The sequence below is a fragment of the Heptranchias perlo genome, chromosome X (assembly GCF_035084215.1).
Source record: "Heptranchias perlo isolate sHepPer1 chromosome X, sHepPer1.hap1, whole genome shotgun sequence".
NCBI classification, from domain to species: Eukaryota; Metazoa; Chordata; class Chondrichthyes; order Hexanchiformes; family Hexanchidae; genus Heptranchias; species Heptranchias perlo.
In genome coordinates this window covers 5,478,900-5,500,129 of record NC_090370.1, presented here as the reverse complement: position 1 = coordinate 5,500,129, position 21,230 = coordinate 5,478,900, and the positions used below count along the sequence as shown (strand labels likewise).

General features: G+C 39.1%; 2 protein-coding genes across 8 annotated transcripts in view; both read right to left on the bottom strand.

Moving 5' to 3' along the window:
- The window catches only part of ikzf4 (IKAROS family zinc finger 4), a 146,344-nt gene that overhangs the window by 15,717 nt on the left and 109,397 nt on the right, over positions 1–21,230 (bottom strand). For 5 of the 7 annotated variants that reach the window (XM_067976600.1, XM_067976599.1, XM_067976597.1 and 2 more), the window contains 3 exons: positions 17,447–17,581; positions 14,485–15,200; positions 314–429 (listed from right to left, as the gene is read on the bottom strand). In XM_067976600.1, coding sequence (XP_067832701.1) covers positions 391–429; positions 14,485–15,200; positions 17,447–17,581 — 890 coding nt within the window. In that variant the 3' untranslated portion in view covers positions 314–390. The remainder of the gene's footprint in view (positions 1–313; positions 430–14,484; positions 15,201–17,446; positions 17,582–21,230) is intronic. The other 2 variants (XM_067976595.1, XM_067976601.1) reach the window with 1 other exon arrangement.
- Positions 1–21,230, bottom strand: part of rps26 (ribosomal protein S26) — a 42,737-nt gene that overhangs the window by 17,094 nt on the left and 4,413 nt on the right. The gene's annotated exons all lie outside the window — the stretch shown is intronic.

The following is a 21,230-nucleotide window of genomic DNA, read 5'->3' as shown; positions in this document are numbered from 1 at the left end:
TCAAATGGGCGGGTCATCTGTTCTCTTTTGGTGGATTTTGTGCTTAAGGTGAGGGATATCATCGGTAGAAAAGGAAATTGTCTACTTTTGACACTGTCAAACAGTCCAAAGTTAGATGTTGTGCATGTTAAAAACAAAATAAAGTTCTTTCTACTCTGCCGAATAATGTTCTTCAATCAACTTAGAAGAGTACTGTTTAAATTTTCCATTTCCACGTTAGCCAACCTTACACATTCAGTGAAATTGTCAGTTTATGGGCAGTTTTTGTGCTGTGGACTCATCAGAAACTAGGCTAATGCTAAACAAAACTCACTTTTTGTAGGACTGTTTATAGCCAGCAGAGAAGGCTTTTAACTTGAAATTCTGCCGCACACGTGAGCAGAAAGTCTGCTAATCCACTGTGCCACCCCAGCAATCCCTTTCTCCTCCCTAAAAAAAGAGACAGGCAAGTTTTAGTCTCATTCTTTGAAGGAGACCACAAATAGGTAGAGAATCAGACAACATTTATGGGTTCATTGTTCTCACTTCTCCTTTCCCTCCATGTTATTTTTTTCCTCATTTGCACAAGGCTCCCCAGGTTTCAGTTGAGACCACTTACAAACAGGAACAAGTGTATACCTTAAACTATTTGTTTAACCATAGAACTTCTAGCTAGGAGCTGAGGAAGCTCAAATTCAGGTTAAAAAGTTGATTGTAAAGAAATGCAGAAACACACACTGCTAATCAATAGTGAGGCTTTGTTGCAGCTTCCTCAATCACTGCATTTGATGTTGTTTAGTTGATACAGGGATTATTTGTCCCACACCTCATCCTGCAGACTGTACAGGCTTTGTGGACAGTATAACTGTAGCAGTTATTTAGTTATTAATTAGTGGCTGAAAAAAACCCATTCTTTTCAGTGTTCCCAACATGACTGTCAGGTTGGATCAGTGGTAGCACTCCCTCCCGAGTCAGAAGGTTTTGATTTCAAGCCCCACTACAGAATTTAAGCACATAATCTAGGCTGACACTACAGTGCCGTATTGAGGGAATGGTGCATTGTCAGGGCTGCCATCTTTCAGATGAGACGTTAAACCGAGGCCCCATCTGCCCTCTCAGGTGGGTGTAAAAGATCCCATGGCACTATTTGAAGAGCAGGGGAGTTCTCCCGTGATCTGGCCAACATTCTTCCCTCGACACCACCAAAAACAAATTAACCGACCATTCATCTCATTTGCTGTTTGTGGGACCTTGTTTTGCGCAAAATGGCTGCTGCATTTGCCTATACGAGAACGATTCCACTTCAAAGCAATTCATTGTACGTGAAGCACTTTGAACATTTGAGAGAGATGTAATAAAGCGCTATATAAATGCGAGTTCTGCTGTTATCCTGGCCAACAATATCCCTCAACCAAAAACAGATGATCTGATCATTAATCTCATTGCTTTTTGTGGGTCCTTGCTGTGCGCATATTGGCTGCCGCATTTGCCTACATAACAACAGTGCAAAAAGTACTTCATTGACTGTGAAATCCTTTAGAATGTCCTGGGATGTGAAAGGCATATATGCATGCAAGATCTTTATCAGTTTCCTCAGGGGAAAAAAATGAAATGGCTTCCTTGCATTTAGAGTACATGTATGTATCCAGCCATGTATATATCCAGCCATGTATATACAAAATAGAGCTATCACAGAGCACTAAGGCACATGTATAGTTCCCATTTTGAAAATAACCAACATGTCAACGGGTTCCTGAGTTTCTCAAGTTTATTTTAGTAGACCTTCAGCCATGACAGTACAAAACTTACAGTAGTTTTTCTCCAGTACACAAATATATATAATTATAATATAATACATGTACAAAGGCTCTGGAGCAGTTTTTAAAAGCAACATAATGCAATTCATATTGATCACAGGAGAAAAAAAAGTCAAGACAATAACGGTCTGTTATCGTACTTACACACGAACGTATACGAATAAGTCCATCAAGAAAACTACTGTAAAGAGGGACAGTGGAGTATTGCACTTGGAATTCCGTACATTTGTATAAAAACACAAGATTCACGCATTTTAAACACGCTATGGGTCAGCTTTTTTTGAGGCAGTACATCTTTATTCAGATTACACTTTACTGTCCTCAGACCAATTAATAACGGTTTCAAACTAAACAAAATTTACATCTAAAGGTTAAAAAACTGCTTGCAAAAATCAAATCAGCAAGGTACAACGATTGCGATTATTCATAATTGATAGTCGATCCAGAATAGTCAGTTCATCATTGCTAATGTCATATTCACAATTTCATGAGGTATATAAGAATATGTGCATGTTTTTACAAAAAAAAAATCGAAGAAATTGAGGGATGGGGCTTACCTTCTTCCTAATCAGTCTTAGAATTTCTCTAAATAGCCAAAGCCATGCAGTCTACTCCACTTTAGCATGTGTCTAGTTAAGTATACATACTATAAGTGTACAAACTTTTAAAAGATAAAAAAGTTTCCCTCCAAACCATGAAAACAACTTTGGGTTAGTGAAGCATATAGTTATGCAGTCCACACACATACATAGTGAAATAAAAGCAGAAAATGGTGGCAATACACAGGTCTTTCAGCACCTGAAAAGAGAAAGTTAAGTCTGTCATTTCTCAGATGTCGATTAACCTGTATTTTTTTTTCTACCATTTACTTTTTTTTAATTCTAGGTTGCCAGCGTTTGCATGTTTTATTTTTATCTACACATAGTGTACAACTAAAATAAGTGTCTCACATTCTCCCCAGCACAAATGACAATCTGTAATCATTTGTTTAAATAGATTAGTTTAACACCTTAAAAGGGATATACTTCCAGGTAAGCCTCATAAAACTTGTGCTTGTGAACCGTACTCTAGTATTGACCAGTTCCTGGGGATAAACGCGAGGTTTAAAAATGGACTTGCACTTTATATTTTATTATTTACTGGATAGTAGGATAATTATGACCACCACATTGTCCCTCATAATTGTTGGGGCTCCAATCCAGGAGCAAAATCTTACTATAAACATATATTGCATCTTTAGCTGTGCTTTTCAGGTGATGAGAAATATAAAAAAGGACCACCCATTGCTGACATTAGGCTTATTTAGTTTATTGGTACAAACACGGTATTGCAAAAATCACGTTTGTGCCAATATGCATTAATGTTGTGTGATGCACTTAATTCACCAGCTAAAATGGTGACAGACTGGTAACCAGTACTTCACCCTCACATTATGCAGCTCAAAATGCTCTTTCCAGATACAAATGTTTGGCATGGCAGAATAACACTTTACTGAAATGCTAGTAACAGCAATGCTGCCTGTTGGGAAGGTGATAAGATTTTATTTTAGGGAAACCCATCACTTAGCGCTGAAATCAGGTGACTAGAGAACATTGTGTTCAGCATTTCCATGTCCTCTATTTAGGACTGTGAAACTCCAGAAATGAGCATGGAAACAGTTTGATGACTGCCAGTATCCTGGATATGCAGCAAGACTGCTCATATGTAAAATATAAAATGCATTTATGCTTAACTTTTAACATTAGGAACTGGCAGCCAACAGGGTAACTTTGACAAATACAATTATTTGTGAGCAATATAAGAACCAATTTTCCTGACCCTTGTGCCTAAGAAATGAGCATTCCCAGTGCACGGGTCAGGAAAAAGTTCCAGAGACCCAGAATACATGGGTCTGCACCCCTATAATACTGATTCGGCATTTCCAGAACTTTCCTGCTGGGGTGGATCCTGGCCTGCACCTGCAGAAGGCCAGACAGTACCATTTAAATGAGGCAGGAGGGGGTGCTCCCAGTTCAGCCTTATTTCTCTGTAGTAACGCTTGCTGGGCACCCAAGTGCAGGGGGGCCCAGAAGAAGCTGATGCTGTGCCTTGCCCCTGAATCTCTGCCACCTGGAAGGTCCCGGGGCTGGCCGAAGATCTGAAATTAGGCCTCAGTAATTTTTTTTTGTTTCCCTCCCCCTCAGGTTATTAATCTCCATCAGCAGCCAGAAGTTCCCAAACATCTAGGCCAGAGGCAGCTACTGAGAAGCCTATGGCTGCTCTCGATTTTCCTGCCCCTGCTGCTGGGGCTAGACTCTACTAAGGTTTTGGACTGTCCGGAGAGTGCTTCCCTACAAGAAGTAGGGGGGAGTTCGGGGCTGGATAGGTGCAGTGCACTTGGTAGGTGTTTAGTGCCTGGGCAAATGGGGCCTAGGAAAATCAGTTCTAAAAAAAATGCTAGTACATTTAAGCTTAATTTTAAACCTTTAGGAACTGGCAGATACTAGGGTAAAGTGGACAAATACAATGATTGTGAGTTTTTAACAGTCTAGGCAGTCTAAAGATCATATTTCTAAGTTCTTTTAGTGCTAACAGCTCAGCTATGGATTGAATCTTGGATAGGTTAGTTTTTGTACTGTAGCATATTATTTTCTGTTCTTAAGTGCAAGATAAAAACACCTTAGAAGGGTAAAGCTTTCTGCAATGCATGGCTTAAAAGCAGCAAAATAGAACATTTGTAAAAATGTACCCAAAGTTCCAGTGGAGAATCTGTGATGCAGCCTTTTTGAAACACTATTTCTTTCATATCATAGACAGCATGTGCTAGATGCTGACAGTAGAATAAAAACAGAAGCACACACATAATTGCAATGGTCTCAGATGCATTGAGAAGATCAAATGAGTTCTAACAAAAAGTGACACAAGAAGTATAACTGAAAAAAATCCATTATACTCCTAACAACAGTGCACTGCAGTCATGCAGATGATAATTTTAATGGACAGTAGTGAAAGGAGGTTATTATTTGCACAAGTAAAGCAGATGATCACTTACAAGTGTGCAGATATTTAAGTGACTGCTGGCCACAACTTATTTTAAAACATGCACTATAAACAAACCTTTTTTGTAATTTAAGTTGTTTGGTAATATTTTTTGCGCTCTCAAGGTAAAGGATGTCAGGGGCTGTGGAAACTCACACTTTTGCATTGTATACACCAAATACTGAAATTGAGCTCTCCCAGTCAGGTATAAAAAAAAGTTAGATCCAGAGTAAAGCTCCCCCTACAATCCACTTCACCTCAACTTTAGAGGAGCACTCCCCACTACACCAGTGCAAGTGTTTTCATTTTCCACATCAGCCTGTTGACTCACTGAGATTTGCGCTGAGTTAAGAAGGCAGTTTCATGCTATAGACCTGGTCCCACTAGCATCTAAGTTGAGACTACCCAAACATATTTCAAATAGGACCCATACAGCTGGCTAAGAAAGACTTTCATCCCCATGATGTTGTCCGGATTTGAATCCAGTTCTCAGAAGTGAAAGGTTAATGTGTGAACACACTGCACCACCCCAACCTCATAAAATGTGTTGAAAATTCTTGGGTCATCATAAGTGTGGAGTGTTTCTTTTAAAAAAAACAGGTGGTCTAAAAAGCAAATCAAGTACAGTCACTGTAAAGCACCTCACTGCCACATTTTATTTAATACTTTAAACTGATTTGAAATGCTAGCACTATTGTCAGAGCAGATACACTAAGTAAGCTAGGCAGATATTCTGGGATACTGCTATTTTCCAATACAGCCTTGTAAGCTGAGTGAAGACCAGATTGCCCATTGGCAAAAATAAGCAAATACTACACTGAAATTTTATCTAAAACTCTTCTTCCTTTGAGGACAGTGAAACTTCATTACTGGCAAGGTTAAAAAACCCTCAAGATACATCCCTTGGACTAGGCTTTCAGTCATTACTCCTAATTCTTCCTTCCTGGCTCGGCATTATTCTCCTTGCACCCAGTTGTGAAGTACTTTGGAACGTTTCTTTATATTAAAAGCGCTATATAAATGCAAGTTGTTGTGAGTTATTAATCTAAGACATTTTAAAAATATTTTATCTAAAATTAAAAACCACTAAAAGTCATTGCTAAAATTCAATTTATCCTAAAAATAATAAAACCAATATTTGAAAATATGTAACTTTAATTATAGAGGATGAATATTAAAAAAGGAAATTTAGTAATAAAATCGAGTTGTTTTTGGTGTTTTAAGTGAAAAATGACAAATTCAGAAAATGATCAACTGACAATAGAAGTGATCAATTATCAAGTTCTTAAATAATTCAGCTAAACAACCACTAATCACTGCACCAGCTATAAATATTGACAAAGTGCTTTGGAAAGCTGTTCGAAAAAGATTCAAGTTGTTAGCTCTCGAGTGCGTGACCTGCAAAAGCTTGATTACTTCAGAAATCAAACACTTTTTGTATAAAACTACATCTTTCATACAAAGACCAGTGTCCCAAGGAAACACAGGCAGAACCACAGATTTTTTTTTGTTTTGTAAAGTTTTATGATTTACAATCAAAAGAGGGCAAAATTAAAATTGCTGACTATTTAAAACTCTTTACTGTAACAAACACACACGTACCAGTGGGCGTTATTTGCGTTTTCTGCTCGAACATGGTTACAGTCACAGTAATACAGTATCCCTATTTTGCCCCCCTCATTCATAAACTAAATACATACATACATACATACATACATACAGTCAGTAGATAGAAAAACAAGAAGCTCAAGAATAAAAGGAATAATTTCATTCCAGATTTAAAATACTACAAATGAAAAGGCTGGGGTACTGCAGATGGATGCCTTTTTGTTTTTGCTCTGCACAGAGAAGCCTCCATGCTTGACGATATACTGCTGACTGCATTTAAGAGCGATGTAACCCAATATAATCACTTCTTTTTCCTTTTTTGGGTCAAACAACAAGGATAGAAGGGGCAAATCCTCAGGAGTATGTGTTATTAAAAAGTCACTTAATCAAAACATAATCCACCCTCTACCCATAAATGGTTAAGCTGCAATAAACTGTTAGAACAGACCAGAAAGAAAGAGCTATATAAATTACATAATATACTCTCTATATTATATAATTATATATACAGAATGTAGTAGTCATTAGGTGACAGTAACAAACAGATGGGCTGCCCGACAGCCATTAGAATGGTCTGTCATCACTAATTCAAAACAGGCTTAAAGTTTTCTACCACAGGTAAATTATTTTTGGAAATACTAGATTATGGTAAAAGAAAAACTATGAACATAATTATTTGCAGTTTAGCTCACATTTGGATTATCTTATTGACTAACATCATCAGGGACTATAGCAAAAATCATGAGTAGCCTTTAACAATTCCTACCTTCCATTTTCTTTGATGTGCCCTTTAAACAGTGTCTGTTCTTTGTTCGATTTTATGACATTGTGCATCCTTAAGAGGGTTCCCTCCCCTCTCCTAACAAACGTACCCAGAATTTTACATTTTTTTCCTACAAAGTAAAACTGGGGAAGTGCGGATATGTGCAAGAAAGGTAAAAAGGTTTCTTGGCTTAAACCAACATTGTAAATGCAAAAACTGCTTTCAATTTACAGTTCCAAATCAAACTGAACTACCTAAATGGATCAAATTAACCTTCGTGCAACATCACTTGAGGTTAAAAAATCCCAAGGGCCAATTCAAATTCTGATCCTAGATATAAACTGGCCCATAGTATGCACTAATGCATGCATTATGACCTATAATTTGATCCGACAAGTGTGCAGGTCCAAGGATATAGATGGGATTCAGCTCGGATCCAATGCAACATTTTTGAACCAGATTTCCCCCAGTGTAAAATAGGACACAGTGTTCCAATAATTAAAAAAACACAGGGCTCTCTCTCCTGCCGTTCCCATTTATCAGTAGTATGTATTTGCCCTAAATGCTTAAGTGGGCAGTTCTTCAAGATTATATACAAATTAGTTCACTTATGGAGCAAGGCGCTGAAGGGCAATTTACATCATACACCAATTTTTGGATCAAACAGCGATTAGTATAAAGGCAAAACTCTCATAAGAATAATTTCAAAGAAAAGCTTTTTTGCTGTTGCTGGAAAATCTACTTGCTCCCTAGAGGAATTGACTATGTTACAAAATCACTGGCAAGCTATGGCAGTTGTTGAATGTGGGAAAATTCCAGCTGTGGTAGCAACAATCACAAGGTTGTTATACACTGGTTGTTGATCTGTGGCTTTATTTATGTATTTTTTTTAAAAAAGTCCCCCAATTTTTGCTCCCCCCAGATTTTCTCCCCGTACTCTATTCTTACCTGCTCATGTTTGTGATTCTCCCCCATCCCAGTTTTTCCTGTCCTAAGAGGATCAGAGACTGCACTTAATATTCCTTTGGGAATATTACTGTCTGTGTAGATTAGTGGTACAAGAACTGCACTTGCATGAGAACAGGGTCAGTCTAAACTCTTTGTCTCCCACTAGTTTGCATGTGGAGTGAGGATAAGGAGGAGAGTTAATAGAAAATAGACCATATAAACAGTGCATTGTGAGATTTTTTAAAAAGTCAATGATGCCATTATTGGCAATGACATGGGTTGTTCCAACAGCAATTTAACAACCCCAAAACCACCACAGGATAATAAGGGACTTTAATACCTGAGGATTTTCAAACTAAAACTAGATTTTTTGGTGCCTTGCTCAGCATATTATATAATGCTCTTTGGAAATTGTACAAAAATGTGCATGGGGAGGGGTAGGGAAAATAGGAGTTCTCTAATGTATAATGTACACTGTATGTACTACCTTCCAGCAATCAGATACCAAAATATCTCGGTACCTGTCATGTTGTACATTTTTTTTCCACATTGCCATTATATCTGAAGACTTCTGCCATTTCAAAGTTCCCACATTAAAAGGATCAGACTAAAAACAAAATCACCAAAACATGACTGAATGACACAAACACTACATATAATACAACGGCTTTAATACAGAAGAGGGAATCATAGGCAATAACTTTGCTGAGTTCAGAAAACAATGATAAACGATTCAAGCTTCATTCTGGTAGCTTCTGCTGTCATCTGAACACTTATTATTGTCTTATAATTCACTCTCCAGTGTCTATTACTGTACAATACATCAGAGGTCACAGCATATCAAAGAGCCTTTTTAAGGGCTGGAAAGGGGGAGGGATCGGTAGGTGAAAGCAGTGCTCCAAAAAAACAGCCAGGAGAAGGAACTTTAAGACCACTGCACAATGGATTATCACAAGAATTATTTTTTTTAAAACTGCAATAGTTGAGAAACTGAAATGTCAAATCTCTCTATCCACCTGAAATTTTAATTCAGATTGGACTTGTAAGGGTTAACTTCTCATCAACCAGTACAACAACTGTTGATCTAGAACTACTTCCTGGTATTTCAAAGTTTTAATATTTTTCACTCTAGGATTCAAATTATAAATGCCTTAAAATAAAGCTACAAGGATTAAGCCTAACTGTGGAGAACCAAGTTCACATCTTAGTCTTGACTATTATTCATACTTGGACTTTCTCAAAGAGTTTTAGCAGTCTGAGCAGAGATGCTTGAAGTAGGGTGCAGCTGTACAAGATTTCTAATGCACACATGCAGGCATCCGATGTCATCCTGACCAAGGAGCTGGACTTCTTGACTGAGGATAGTGGAGATGGGCACAGGAATAAACAAAGAAAACTAAAAATGGTACAAAGCAGTGCACTTCTGGATATCCATGGCTACACAGAAGTTAAAGGCTGTAAATGCCCCAAAGCTGCCCATCAATCTGAACATTTTGCCTTTCCACAACTTGAGAGTGAACTGGTTGCATTAATAGCCATTTTATGGGCTGCTGCTGTTCAGGTGTACTGATACACACATCTCAACAGCACAATAAACCTCACAGGCATACCGAAAAATTAAACATGTGCAAGCAGCTGGTGGAAATCAAAATGTCAAATCTACTGAGGAGAGCCTTTGAGTAATGTTAAACATACATAATGAAAAGATGCAAAGAGGTGGATGTGGAAATCTGCTTGTGCAAAATTCATTGCCACATATGATTCCATTGAAAGTTTTACCAGTGCAGATCTAAATGTTTCATCAAACCAACAGCCCAATTAATGCCCAAATCTAGTGCTAGTGAGCTAGTAGGTTTTTTTTAAGTTTCAATCCAAAGAAATTTTCAAGTGACAGCTGGAAAAATTTCATTTTCTTTGCTCACAATGGTTTTTGATCATCTCCTTTACTTTCACAAACATGAAATTAGATCCATTCATGTTCTTGCAAGGTGTTGAAGAAAGCGCACGCAACCCTTAGGACATACTGTCATAACAATCCGACTACCATTATGTGCATAGCAATATACAAGTCACTCATGAATAAGCTCTCCATCCAGAGTTCCCCAAAGATCTTCAATTTATCCCCAAAATAATAAAGCCAACCAAGTTTTTTTTTCCAGTTTTATGGAGAGGGGGGGATGTGGTGGTGATTTGAATCTCAAGGTTCCTTGGTGTGTACTCTTAACAGCATAAAGAAAGATAGTTGAAATTGATTTAGGTAGTAGTGAGAAAGCTGCTGGAAGGTCACAGCAGTTACTACAATGTCAAAAAAATTTTATTTTCACTACTGAAGATGAATTTATGCAGAAAAAATGATAAACTTCATTGAGGCCAAGATTTATCACCGTTTTGATATACTGGACAAGGGGACCACTTTGCTCACAATGGTTTGCGCAGCTCTGAACACTTTCAATACAGCAAAAATGAAATGGTGCTGCAGTTTAAAGCTGCAAGGCACTGCCGCACAATCTGAAATCTAATATATTTGGAAAAAATAATCAACCAAGTCCCTTTAATTAAAGAAACATAGTACTGCATCTGCTTATCTCTAGTGTAGTCAGTCTCATAGGTGTGACTAGGTGGGGCCTTAGGCTCCAACCAGATCAACAGCTTGTGATCCTAAGTCAGTCCCACTTGGGGTTGAATAATATGTCTAAAGAGGACAAATATAAAACATCTTACGATGCTATGTCTATAATTAAAGGCACGGAAGGCTATTTGTTTCAAGTTATGATTATTTTGGAAAGTGCTTCAAGATTGAAAATATGTAAATTGAGATTTAAACTTGAAAGCAAGTTTCCTTTACACGGTTTGTGGCTACAGACAACATCCAGTAGGAGCCATTTTACTGGGTTGGGTGAAGACCCCTTATTAATAGGAAATAAAAGCTAAATTTAATCTGGTCTAAATGTACATTACCTGATTCAGACACTTACTGGACTGCTGGTTTGGTGCAGGTTTTTCTCCTTTCGACAGATCTGCTCAACACCACAATGAATAACCATATGGAAATGAGACTCCTTTTAAGGTCAGGTACAAGCAGAGCCATGTTCCCTAGACACTGAACCTGGATCCCAAACCTTCAAACAAGTTTACTGCAACAGGGCGATATTCCCACTTCATAAATGCTTGATCTTTGTAGCCTTTTGCAGTAGGATTGCAGTTTTAGCGCAACACTTAATTTGCCAGAATATAATAGTACCATTAAGCGACAAGCGCAAGCACAAAAAATGGCGCAAGAAAGCATGTCGGACAGATGAACTTACAGTCTCAAGCACAAACCTCCTACACTGAACCATCATCCACCACCACTGCCTAGGATTTCCCATGGTTCAAAGCAACCTCATCTTAATTTCCACAAGGAGCCACTTTTCTCATTTTTAAAACTGTATTTAAAAGTTGGCTCAGAAACAACGACCAAATTTAAAACTTGCGCCCTTTGCATCTAACTCAACTGTGACAGGACAGATACAATTAATTTCTGTCCCTACAGTTTAGAGGACTAGCAGTGTTACAGGGACTCTCAAGGTTTCCCTCACCAATCTGCAGCCAGTCGCATTCCTTCAGAGACTAGAAATATAAGTTTGTATCAGAGCTTGGACTTAGAAATTTCTACTAATATAGCAGGGCTTTTTAAAGTAGGTTTTAAATAATTGTACTTTGCACAGATTAAAGACTTCAATCTTAAAAGAGTGCTTAAAGTAACTGGGATGAGAAAATAAGAAAGGCATTGAATTTAGATATTGGATCTACACAAGAAATTGGCAGCTAGTTTGTGCTGCCCTAACAGTGTGCAACATATTTTTGTGTTGGAAACTAATGTGCAAAGACAATTTAAATACACAAATTCAGAGAACAATTCTTAGAAGTGTCAGTTCAAAACAAATTACTTAAATAACTGAAAATCTGAAAAAGGCAATTGGTTAAGAACTAGGGTTGGACAAAAAAAACCTATGACCCAGTAAGCCCCCCTCCCCCCTCAAAACTCACAACCTACAGTTTTGCACTGGTGTCTTGGAAACTGATGATGTCACAGAGTTTCCTTCTTTATAAAAATCTATTAATTCCACAAAACCATCCTTTTGGAACATCAGCTGAAGAATCTATTAAAGATTTGCTTCGCCCTATTCCATCATGGCTGTGTGCATCCATACAGTATCCTTTATTACAGGCAAACAGATTGTAAACTCGCCTTTCTTCTTCTTCCTCTTCCCACCTCCCACCCCCCCCCCCCCCCCAAACAGAAAAACTTTCCAGTGCCTCACTGGGGTGGAGTGGCTGGCAGTGTCCATCTCCTATAAGATGTCCCATCCAGAAGGCAGACTAAGAACTGGTTACTATTCACCATACATGTGGCTGATGTGGCCCAGTTCTTAGACTTTAGCCTACAACCACAGCAGTGTGAAGCATTTGAATTTTTACACTACAGGATTTAAAAATTATAAATATGAATGCTGACAATATTTAAAAACCTTAACATTTGGAAAGTCCTTTTAATAGGCAAGAACACATTAATTGTTTAAAATATATTAACCCTCTTCCTGCAACCACATTCGGTTAGAAGATATTTATATTATATGATTAAAGTTTTAAAAAACTGCATATTCCTACATAACACCCAGATTTCTTCACAGCTTCCAATACAAATGCTGCTCCTGCTCCAGTGTTGGTGAGCATGAACACTGATGGCTACCTCTTCCCATAGAGGAATAAGCACTGCAGTGTGTCAGCCAAAAACTAAAGAAACTGAATATGCACATGGTAGTTAATTAATTGGGATAGAGTTTGGAGAAAGTTTGAACTTCAGACAGTGCACATATTAACTGTTCTGCCAGCCCACAGGTCAACACTTTATGAAAACAGGGCACTGGTGCTCTCAACCATGGAAGTACGGAACAATAGAAACCATCAAGCACCAACAAGTCTTAGCCTTTTATTTTGTGTACACTTTCTAAGTGGTTGGCTACACTGACATCAAACAGCTATCTTGGTGGTGAGGGGGAAGGGGAATAGGGAAGTATTAACTACCTGTGACCATTAGCCACCAATTCAAAGCCTCTCGTCACCCAAGGTTGCATCATGGTAGTTATTATATCCAACAGTGAGAACGAGGTAGTTTGGATTACTTATGACACTAATTTCATAAATTGTCTGATTTCACTACAATAGCTCCTCGAATTCCACTCATCCTCCATGGCTTAATGACCCTGTATATTGCCAGGGTATTCCGTGGATCAGCAGACAGGCTGGTCACTTTGCACAGGGCAAGGTGGTGCATTGGTTCAACTGGGATTTGACAAAGGTCACCACACGCACAGTAGGCAAGTAAACGTGAACGATTGACAGGATTTGAATTTGTAACCACAGTGAGAGAAAGGAGGCACATTCACTACTACATTATTGGGCATCTTCAAATCGGAGCAGTTAAAAACTTTGTTCTTTTAAAAAGGTTACTCTTGCCAATGAATTTCCCACTCCCCATACTATCAAAGAATCTGGCTGGACACCCTAGTCGTGTAATTGGGTAGCCTAGTCACAATACTCTGGGATTAATCCACAGTTTTTGAACAGGGACTTTAAAAAAAAGTGGGCAAGTCATCTCTTTCATCATAAAACTATCAAAATTGCAGATGTTCAAATGTTAAAAATGGGCATTTGTAAAATCTCAAACTTCAAAGACAAATGTCACTAAGACATAAACATAGGTAGTTCTCTTTGATACAGGTCATTTGGACAAATTACTGTTATTTATCTAAGTTAAGAATTCATATGACTCTAAAAGGGTCAGTAGTTTCCATCAGAAGATTCTCTTCTAAAGTTACACAAGGTCTTTAGGATTTATTAACAGTTGAACTATCTCGAAGGATAGAACACAGCTGAAGCCATTAATTGGGGTGCTTTGGTGGGAATGAAAATCTCATTTTCAGTTCATCCCTATTAAGCAAAACCCATACTGCCTTATATACATAACAAATAAATCAGTGCTTGAAAAAAATGTACCATAATCTGAATCTTCATTAACTGGCATCAACTGTAAAATTGGGCCCCTAGAAATATGTATTTTTCTTCTCTACTGAAGTTCAACCAAATAGCATTTAAGGTTAGCATCTTTGTGTCAACAAAAAAATTCCAGGTGGGGAACATTTAGTTTTAATTGGAAAATGGAGCCCAAATTTAACCCCAGTTTATTCTGTAGATTAATCCCTGAAAACAATTATCTTGTCCAACCCTAGTAAGAACACCTCCTTCTTTAGATGAAGTCAGTGCAAGGGGAGTAGAAAAGTGTAGTCCACGTGGCCCTCTCTAACTCACTTTGTGCTCTCCTCGGACAATGTGCGAGGAGAATTCGTACCGATCCTGGCTGTGGTGGCCACAGATGTTGCACTCAAAAGGGTCTCTGAATCCATGGCAACCCATGTGTATGGTAAACATCACGTGGTCAAGAAAGAGAACCCGGCAGTGGTTACACTTATAAGCCTTAACTTGTTCTCCATCTTCATTTAAGACTCTTAGGACCTCTTTGGCTGAGCTTTGGGCTGCTTTGGCAGATGATGGAGGCTCCTGTGCCTTTGGGTCCTCTTTGGAATAGGCCGGGCTTTGCCTTGTGGCATAGTTACTAGGGAAAGTATGGGCATTCCTGTCTTCATGGCTGCTTTCTGTATCTGTGGAATCATGACAACCATTGCTCGGAGACACTCCAAGCTCCACCAGTTGGTTTTTTGCTCTAGAATTCAGATGCTCTGGCACGTCTTCATGACCTTCTGCTGCCTCTCGACTTCCCTGCGCCTCAGCTCGGCTGTGGATGGGATGTACATGGGAGTAGACAGCACTGATCACTGGTGTGATCTCCGGCATGCAACTGGTCATGGGGAGCCTTGGAGGCCTCATTGCTTCTGTTCCTAGATAGGACAGTGCACTGCCCAAATTCTGGTCCATGGGGTGAGGAGCCATCATCTCTACATCCTTCTCAAAATTGGAGTTCATCTCAAAGTGAACATCAGATAGGTTGAGGCGCATGTGTTTATCACCTGAAAAGAAAGGATTAGGGTTTAAAAATCAGAAAACACAGAAAATCAGCAAGGAAGGGAAGTTAAAGGTAACTTAATTTACAACTGACATTTCCTCCCCCACCCCACCCCCCCAATTTATTAGATCAATATATTTTAAATAAAATTAGTACCAATTTCACAATTCTGGTTTCAGGAATGGTAACTAACAATTGAAACCATTTGTTTTCAAATTCTATTACAATGTCAGCAGTGCAATAGTTAAAACAAATTAAAAGAAAGATGCTCTGATATTCATTCAGGAATACAAATGGTCTTCAAGACAATATCCACCTGACATTTTCTTCCCTACGACCCCACCACCATCTTCCTAACCCCACTCCCAGGGTTACTATCTTCCTGCAATCTTCAGCAAAGGTAGCAACTACTACTTTGAACCCTTTAGGAGCAATATTACATTGTACTTGACCAAAACACATGCACTTGCTGCCTCTTTCTCTCCCCCACCCACCCCGGGCTGCTTGAGGCAAAATCCAATCTCAAGGTGTTTTTATTCAGTGGCTCAGCTAGGAAGTACAGAAACTTTTTCATAACCCATTCTCTTCTGTTTAATTTAGAACAGCACTGTATATTTATTCCACACATATGTAGGTTACTCATGCCAAATTACCAGCCTCACAGACACTCGATCATATCCAATTTGGTTTCAGTGCTGGCAACTGGTGGCAGACATTATCTACAAAGTTATCAAGTAAAACCATCCCCTCCTTCCTTTAACTCCCTTCTTAGTGACAATTTTGTGATTAGTAAAGCTTACAAAAATGCATAATCAAAAATGGGTGTGGGGTACATACTTTAAAATCAATGAACAGTACTTTCATGCTATTTCTAATATCCGAGTAATCCAAAGTTGGATTATATCAACTGTATAGCAAACAATAAGCACAGACCATTGAACAACAAATATTAACTCATTTATTCCTAAAGAGACCCTCAATTGAACATAAGAAATAGGAGCAGGAGTAGGCCATACAGCCCCTCAAGCCTGCTCTGCCATTCAATGAGATCATGGCTGATCTTAGGACTTCAACTCCACTTTCTTGCCTGATTCCCATATCCCTTGATTCCCTTAAGAGTCCAAAATTGACATGCTTTACATTGTGTATAGTCTCAAGCAGACACAAGATGGTGCCACTACAATTGTGCAGAGTGGATACAGCAGTGGCTGCAGCAAGTGGGATGGGAGTGGCATGCTGCGGCGAAGGAGTTTGGATGGAATGAAGTATCTGGTTGGAGGTCCTCTATATTGACCCCGTCAAAGTTCAGGATCAAGGATTGCCAAATTCTTGTTGACCTGCATGTTTCACCATCACAATAAGACATCAGGAAAAGCAGAGTACTTTGAAATCACAAGCTTACAAAGAAGACTGAGGCTATTTACTGACCAGTGAAAAATGGACCAGCCAAACTTAATTCATTCAGAGTCTGGCTCAGGAATGCAACTTTCAACTAGCACTGGAACAAAAATAATCAAAACTATAAATAAAACCTAAAACAACCAGAGAGAGATCACACACTTCTACCCGCCAATGATAGAAGACCTCAAAAACAAACAGGATTCCTCCCAATTTAGGAAGTCTCAAAAGTTCCTCGCCAAACCCAAATAGATAGCATTTTGTTTGGGCAGTGGATGGTAAAAATACCCTTTCATTTGGACGTTGTATATTAAAATGGGGCCCTTTCCCCAGAGAATTGAATATAAACATCTCTAATTTGGGGTTGGAAATAATCAAGAACTTTCAAGGCTATCTTTTAATAATCTGAAATTAAATAGAAGATGTATAAAAGGAAAATGGAGCCCAACATCCAAAAAAAAAGATAATTCTATGACAATATTAAGCTTTTAGTTCTTAAAAGGTAAGTATTTGCAACCTTGCTGAAAATTATCACACACACACACACACACACACACACACACACACAATTCTGCAGAAAACGGTAAAGCAAAACCAAGACTATATGCTGCCAGATCACCACAGTGGATTATGCAGAATGCACTGGATCCAGCACAATCAACTGCATCACCTAGTTTGCTTCTTGTAGGGTTGAGTCCCCCCTTAATTTAGTTGCAAGTACAGTAAAACATTTAAGTTGCCAAGGGGACAAGCAATTGTAAGGACTAAGACATGGAAAAACACAGTTGTACAATAACCTAACCCTCCACTATCCTTTTGGGACATTTAAAATAAATACACGGAAGCTCTTACCCACAAATTTCTGCGGCGTAGATCTTTTTCGTTTTGCAATGCTGTTAGCAAGCCTATCTATAAAAGAAGGCCTGTCAGGGGCTGGCTGAAGGATATGGTCAGGCATCACATCCATGTCACGGCTCTCCTCCCCTGCTGATGAGAGAAAGCACCCTAAAATCTGGTGATCAACTGATGCACATTGTACAGGCAGCATTGGGAATAACAGTGGAACTTGCTTCGAACCAGCTTTAGCGATCATTTTATACTGCACAACCGTTTAAATTCTTGTTAACCAATTCTACTTTGGCAACAAAAGCAACCAGAGCTCCAATACATTTTTTGAGGCATTTTGCGCATTTGCGCCACAATTAAAAAGACCGACGAACTGTCGGCGATTCCACAACTTTGCCAGCTCTTAATTGTAATTTTCCCGAAGGTGCCGTATAAGCAGAATTCATTTTAGTTTTCTTTTGAGCACGGTGTAGTATATGAGGTATGCAACTTGAACCCTAACCCACATTGAGTGCACTCACAGCATTCACTCCATGTGGCATGCATTCTCAATGCAGTTATAGGTCATTGATTTATCCTGTTTGAGCAGCTCCATGTCTTTAACTAGGTCCTATGTGAAGTGAGTTTGGACAGCCTCAACCTAGTTTCAAATAGCCATGGGGCCACAGCACAAAATTGCTCCTAATCAGACATTTACTGGCCAAACAGGCCATATGATTGCTGGTGTGGGAAGTGGAAACATTCTCACAGGTGGTCTTCTGATGCTGAAGCGCAAAGGAACAGGTTTACCTTGGTGTGCGTGATGCCGATACTGGGCAACTAAAGTGGAAAGTGCTCCACTCCCCAGCACGGACATCTTTCACCTTAATGAGAACTAAATTCATTTGAAACATTTCAACAAAAATAAAGTTATGGAGGTTGAACAAATGAGGAGAAATCTTTGTTCGCACCAAATTAACATTATGTACAATAAGTGTTTAAAAACAAATTTTACAGTCACTATTCAGGACATTAAATTGCTACCAAGGTTCAAAAGGTAAAGAAAGAGCATGACAAGATTGGAACACCTGATCCTATTGATAACACCCTTAATGCTCCTTTACCTTTGACCTCCCCAAGGCCTTTCCCATTTCCTACAAAGCTGTGAATAAGACAATAGCTGCAAATTTGCATTGGTCATTATAATTTTGCAGTGGTAGTATAAATCGCGTAGTTTGTTCCATTAAAAATACACAGTTTGGCTCGCTCAACAGTTAAGACAGTGATTAGCCAAGTCAGGTCCCAGGCTTGATCCCTGGTTTGGGCTGACAGCAGGGGTCGGCACAGCTAGCTTCAGCACCCCTGGTAAGGTACATGGGAGGGAGGGGAGAATGAGGCAGTCAGGGTTCCCCTCCTAATAACAATCCCCGTCTTCACTCACACAAAGAATAGCAAACTAGCAATGTATTGGACAGTGTCCAGCACCCATAGAAGAGTACTCCAGCAAAGAGTCAATCCCTTCAGGAGAAGCAGTTTAGGGGAAAAGCAAGAAAACTGGCAGAAGGAGGGGGAATAACTATATTCTGTACTGGATTTAAATTTCATTGTGAACCAAAAGACTTGCTTTGAGGTAGTAAACAGATTTTTTATTTTCAGTATTTGACTGTTAACTTAGTACTGCCCAGTGCCTGAACAAAACTATTAGTGTTAACTATTAGTAATGGAAGATCTGATCCAAAGTCTTCAACATGGTTATATAGTGTAAAACATAGTTCAAGACAAACACAACTACTGGACCCATTCAACGGCAGGTATTCCATGTACAGTTGCTGCAATGTTCAGTGTGCTTTCCATTTTGGTGCTACTGGTGGGTTGATCCCAATTTTCATCTGATTCCCCCCTCCACTTAATCTCTCCAGAAGGCACTGACTCATGCTGGGATACAGTGGGCATCACATGCAGGCAAGCCCTCCAGTACCTCAGCCAAGTGGCCATTCTTCATGCATAAGCCTAGATTGAATGTCAGTCGTGTATTTGACTGTCCTCACCCTACATCCACAGACAGTTTTGCAGTTGAGATCACTGGATAGCAATCAGAAGCAGGAACCATGGCTGACATTTCCGCTTCCTAAACAAGGGTGGCTGAGGCCAATTATAGCAGCCAACTGTTGCACTGCCTTTGATCTTCCATAACAGCTATTTGGGACCCAACTATCAGTCGTACTATAATCTATAACATCATATCAGTGCATTTTTAAAAATGATATTGAGAGCGGGACAGCATTTCATAGTGAGAAGCTTAAAGGTTTAAGCTGTACCATTAGGTGCAAATATTCTATTATATTTGAAAGTCAGCTGGAGCTATACACATGCATTTTCTATGGTTCTGTGGCTGTGTGTGTGCATAAAACCAAAGTTTGAAACAATGTGGCACAGTGGTCAGGAGAGTGGTTAATGGTCAGCTGTAAAAATGTCACCAGTCAGTAGGGATATGAACCTAACCACTTAAACCCTACCTGGAATGAAGAAAGCTTGAAAGCTTTAACAGACCTACTGCTGAAAGGTCTGCAATTTTAGAGCTGGTAGACAGCAAACAAGTGGTGACCTGATTCCTTGAAAACCAGCGATACAAAATTGATCTGCCTGACTACACAGCAGTACATAGAAACCAATCTCTAAGAGTGTACAGCAATCTCAAAATTTATATTTTTATATGCAGAAATTGAGTTATCAATATTCTGACATCTTCATTAGTACGGGTCAGTAGATACAAACTTTACAAATAAAGATATACAAGAAAACCGGTGTGAACCATCATAAGTGATAGCCACAGGAATCTTAGTAAAATTCTATTAGTTCACTATAATATGCTATTTAGCAGATTCCCAAACACCGTGTTATTGCAAAAGTCCACTATATTAACAGCAGAATTGAACCAGTTTTCAGACTGCATTTACTAAGACTGGAAATGAGATACTAAATCTACCGCATAAATAGTTGTGAATTTGCATTGGTGGTCGCGTAACAGCGCACAAATTACTGTTTGTGACATGAGCATACAAGACAAAATAAAATGGTTAATATCTCTGTTAAAACAGCATACAAAGGAATATCACATTAACTCATTATGCTTTTGCATACTTTTAAAAAAAAAAAAAATTTTCTTGGGATGTGGGCAACACTGGCAAGGCAGCATTTATTGCCCAGCCATTGTTGCCCTGAAGCCATCAAGGGTCAACCACGTAGTGGGGGACTAGAGTTACGCAGAGACCATACTGGGTAGGGGTGGCAGGCCCCTCCCAGAAGGACATTAGTGAACCAGTTGGGTTTTTATAACAATCTGGTCATTTTTTTTCTGGTGCTAGCTCACAAATTTATTGAATTCATTTTCACAAAATGCCATGGTTGGATTTGAACTCATCACCTCAGGGTTACTCATCAAGAGTCATAACCACTACATTACCGTACCCCCAGATAATATCGCAAACAGTAATTTCTAGGCTTGTGTAGTGTATTGTTAGGTGTATTCAACCACACAGAACATAACCTTTTTATAGTTCATCAAAACAATTACTAATGCAGCATCACATGTCACCATTTATTGTCTCTCCTCTTCCTTGTACACCCCCAGCCCCACCCCACTCTCTGGTTAAGAGGGTGGGGCAGGCAAATTAACATGCTCCCAAGTCTATAGATGTACAAGCGGCCCAGGGTGACATTCATTTTTCTACTCCCATGGAAAATGCCTAGCCTCTTGACAGACTCCTCCATCATTGCTGAGATCAGGAATGCCTTTTATGGGAAAGAAAAA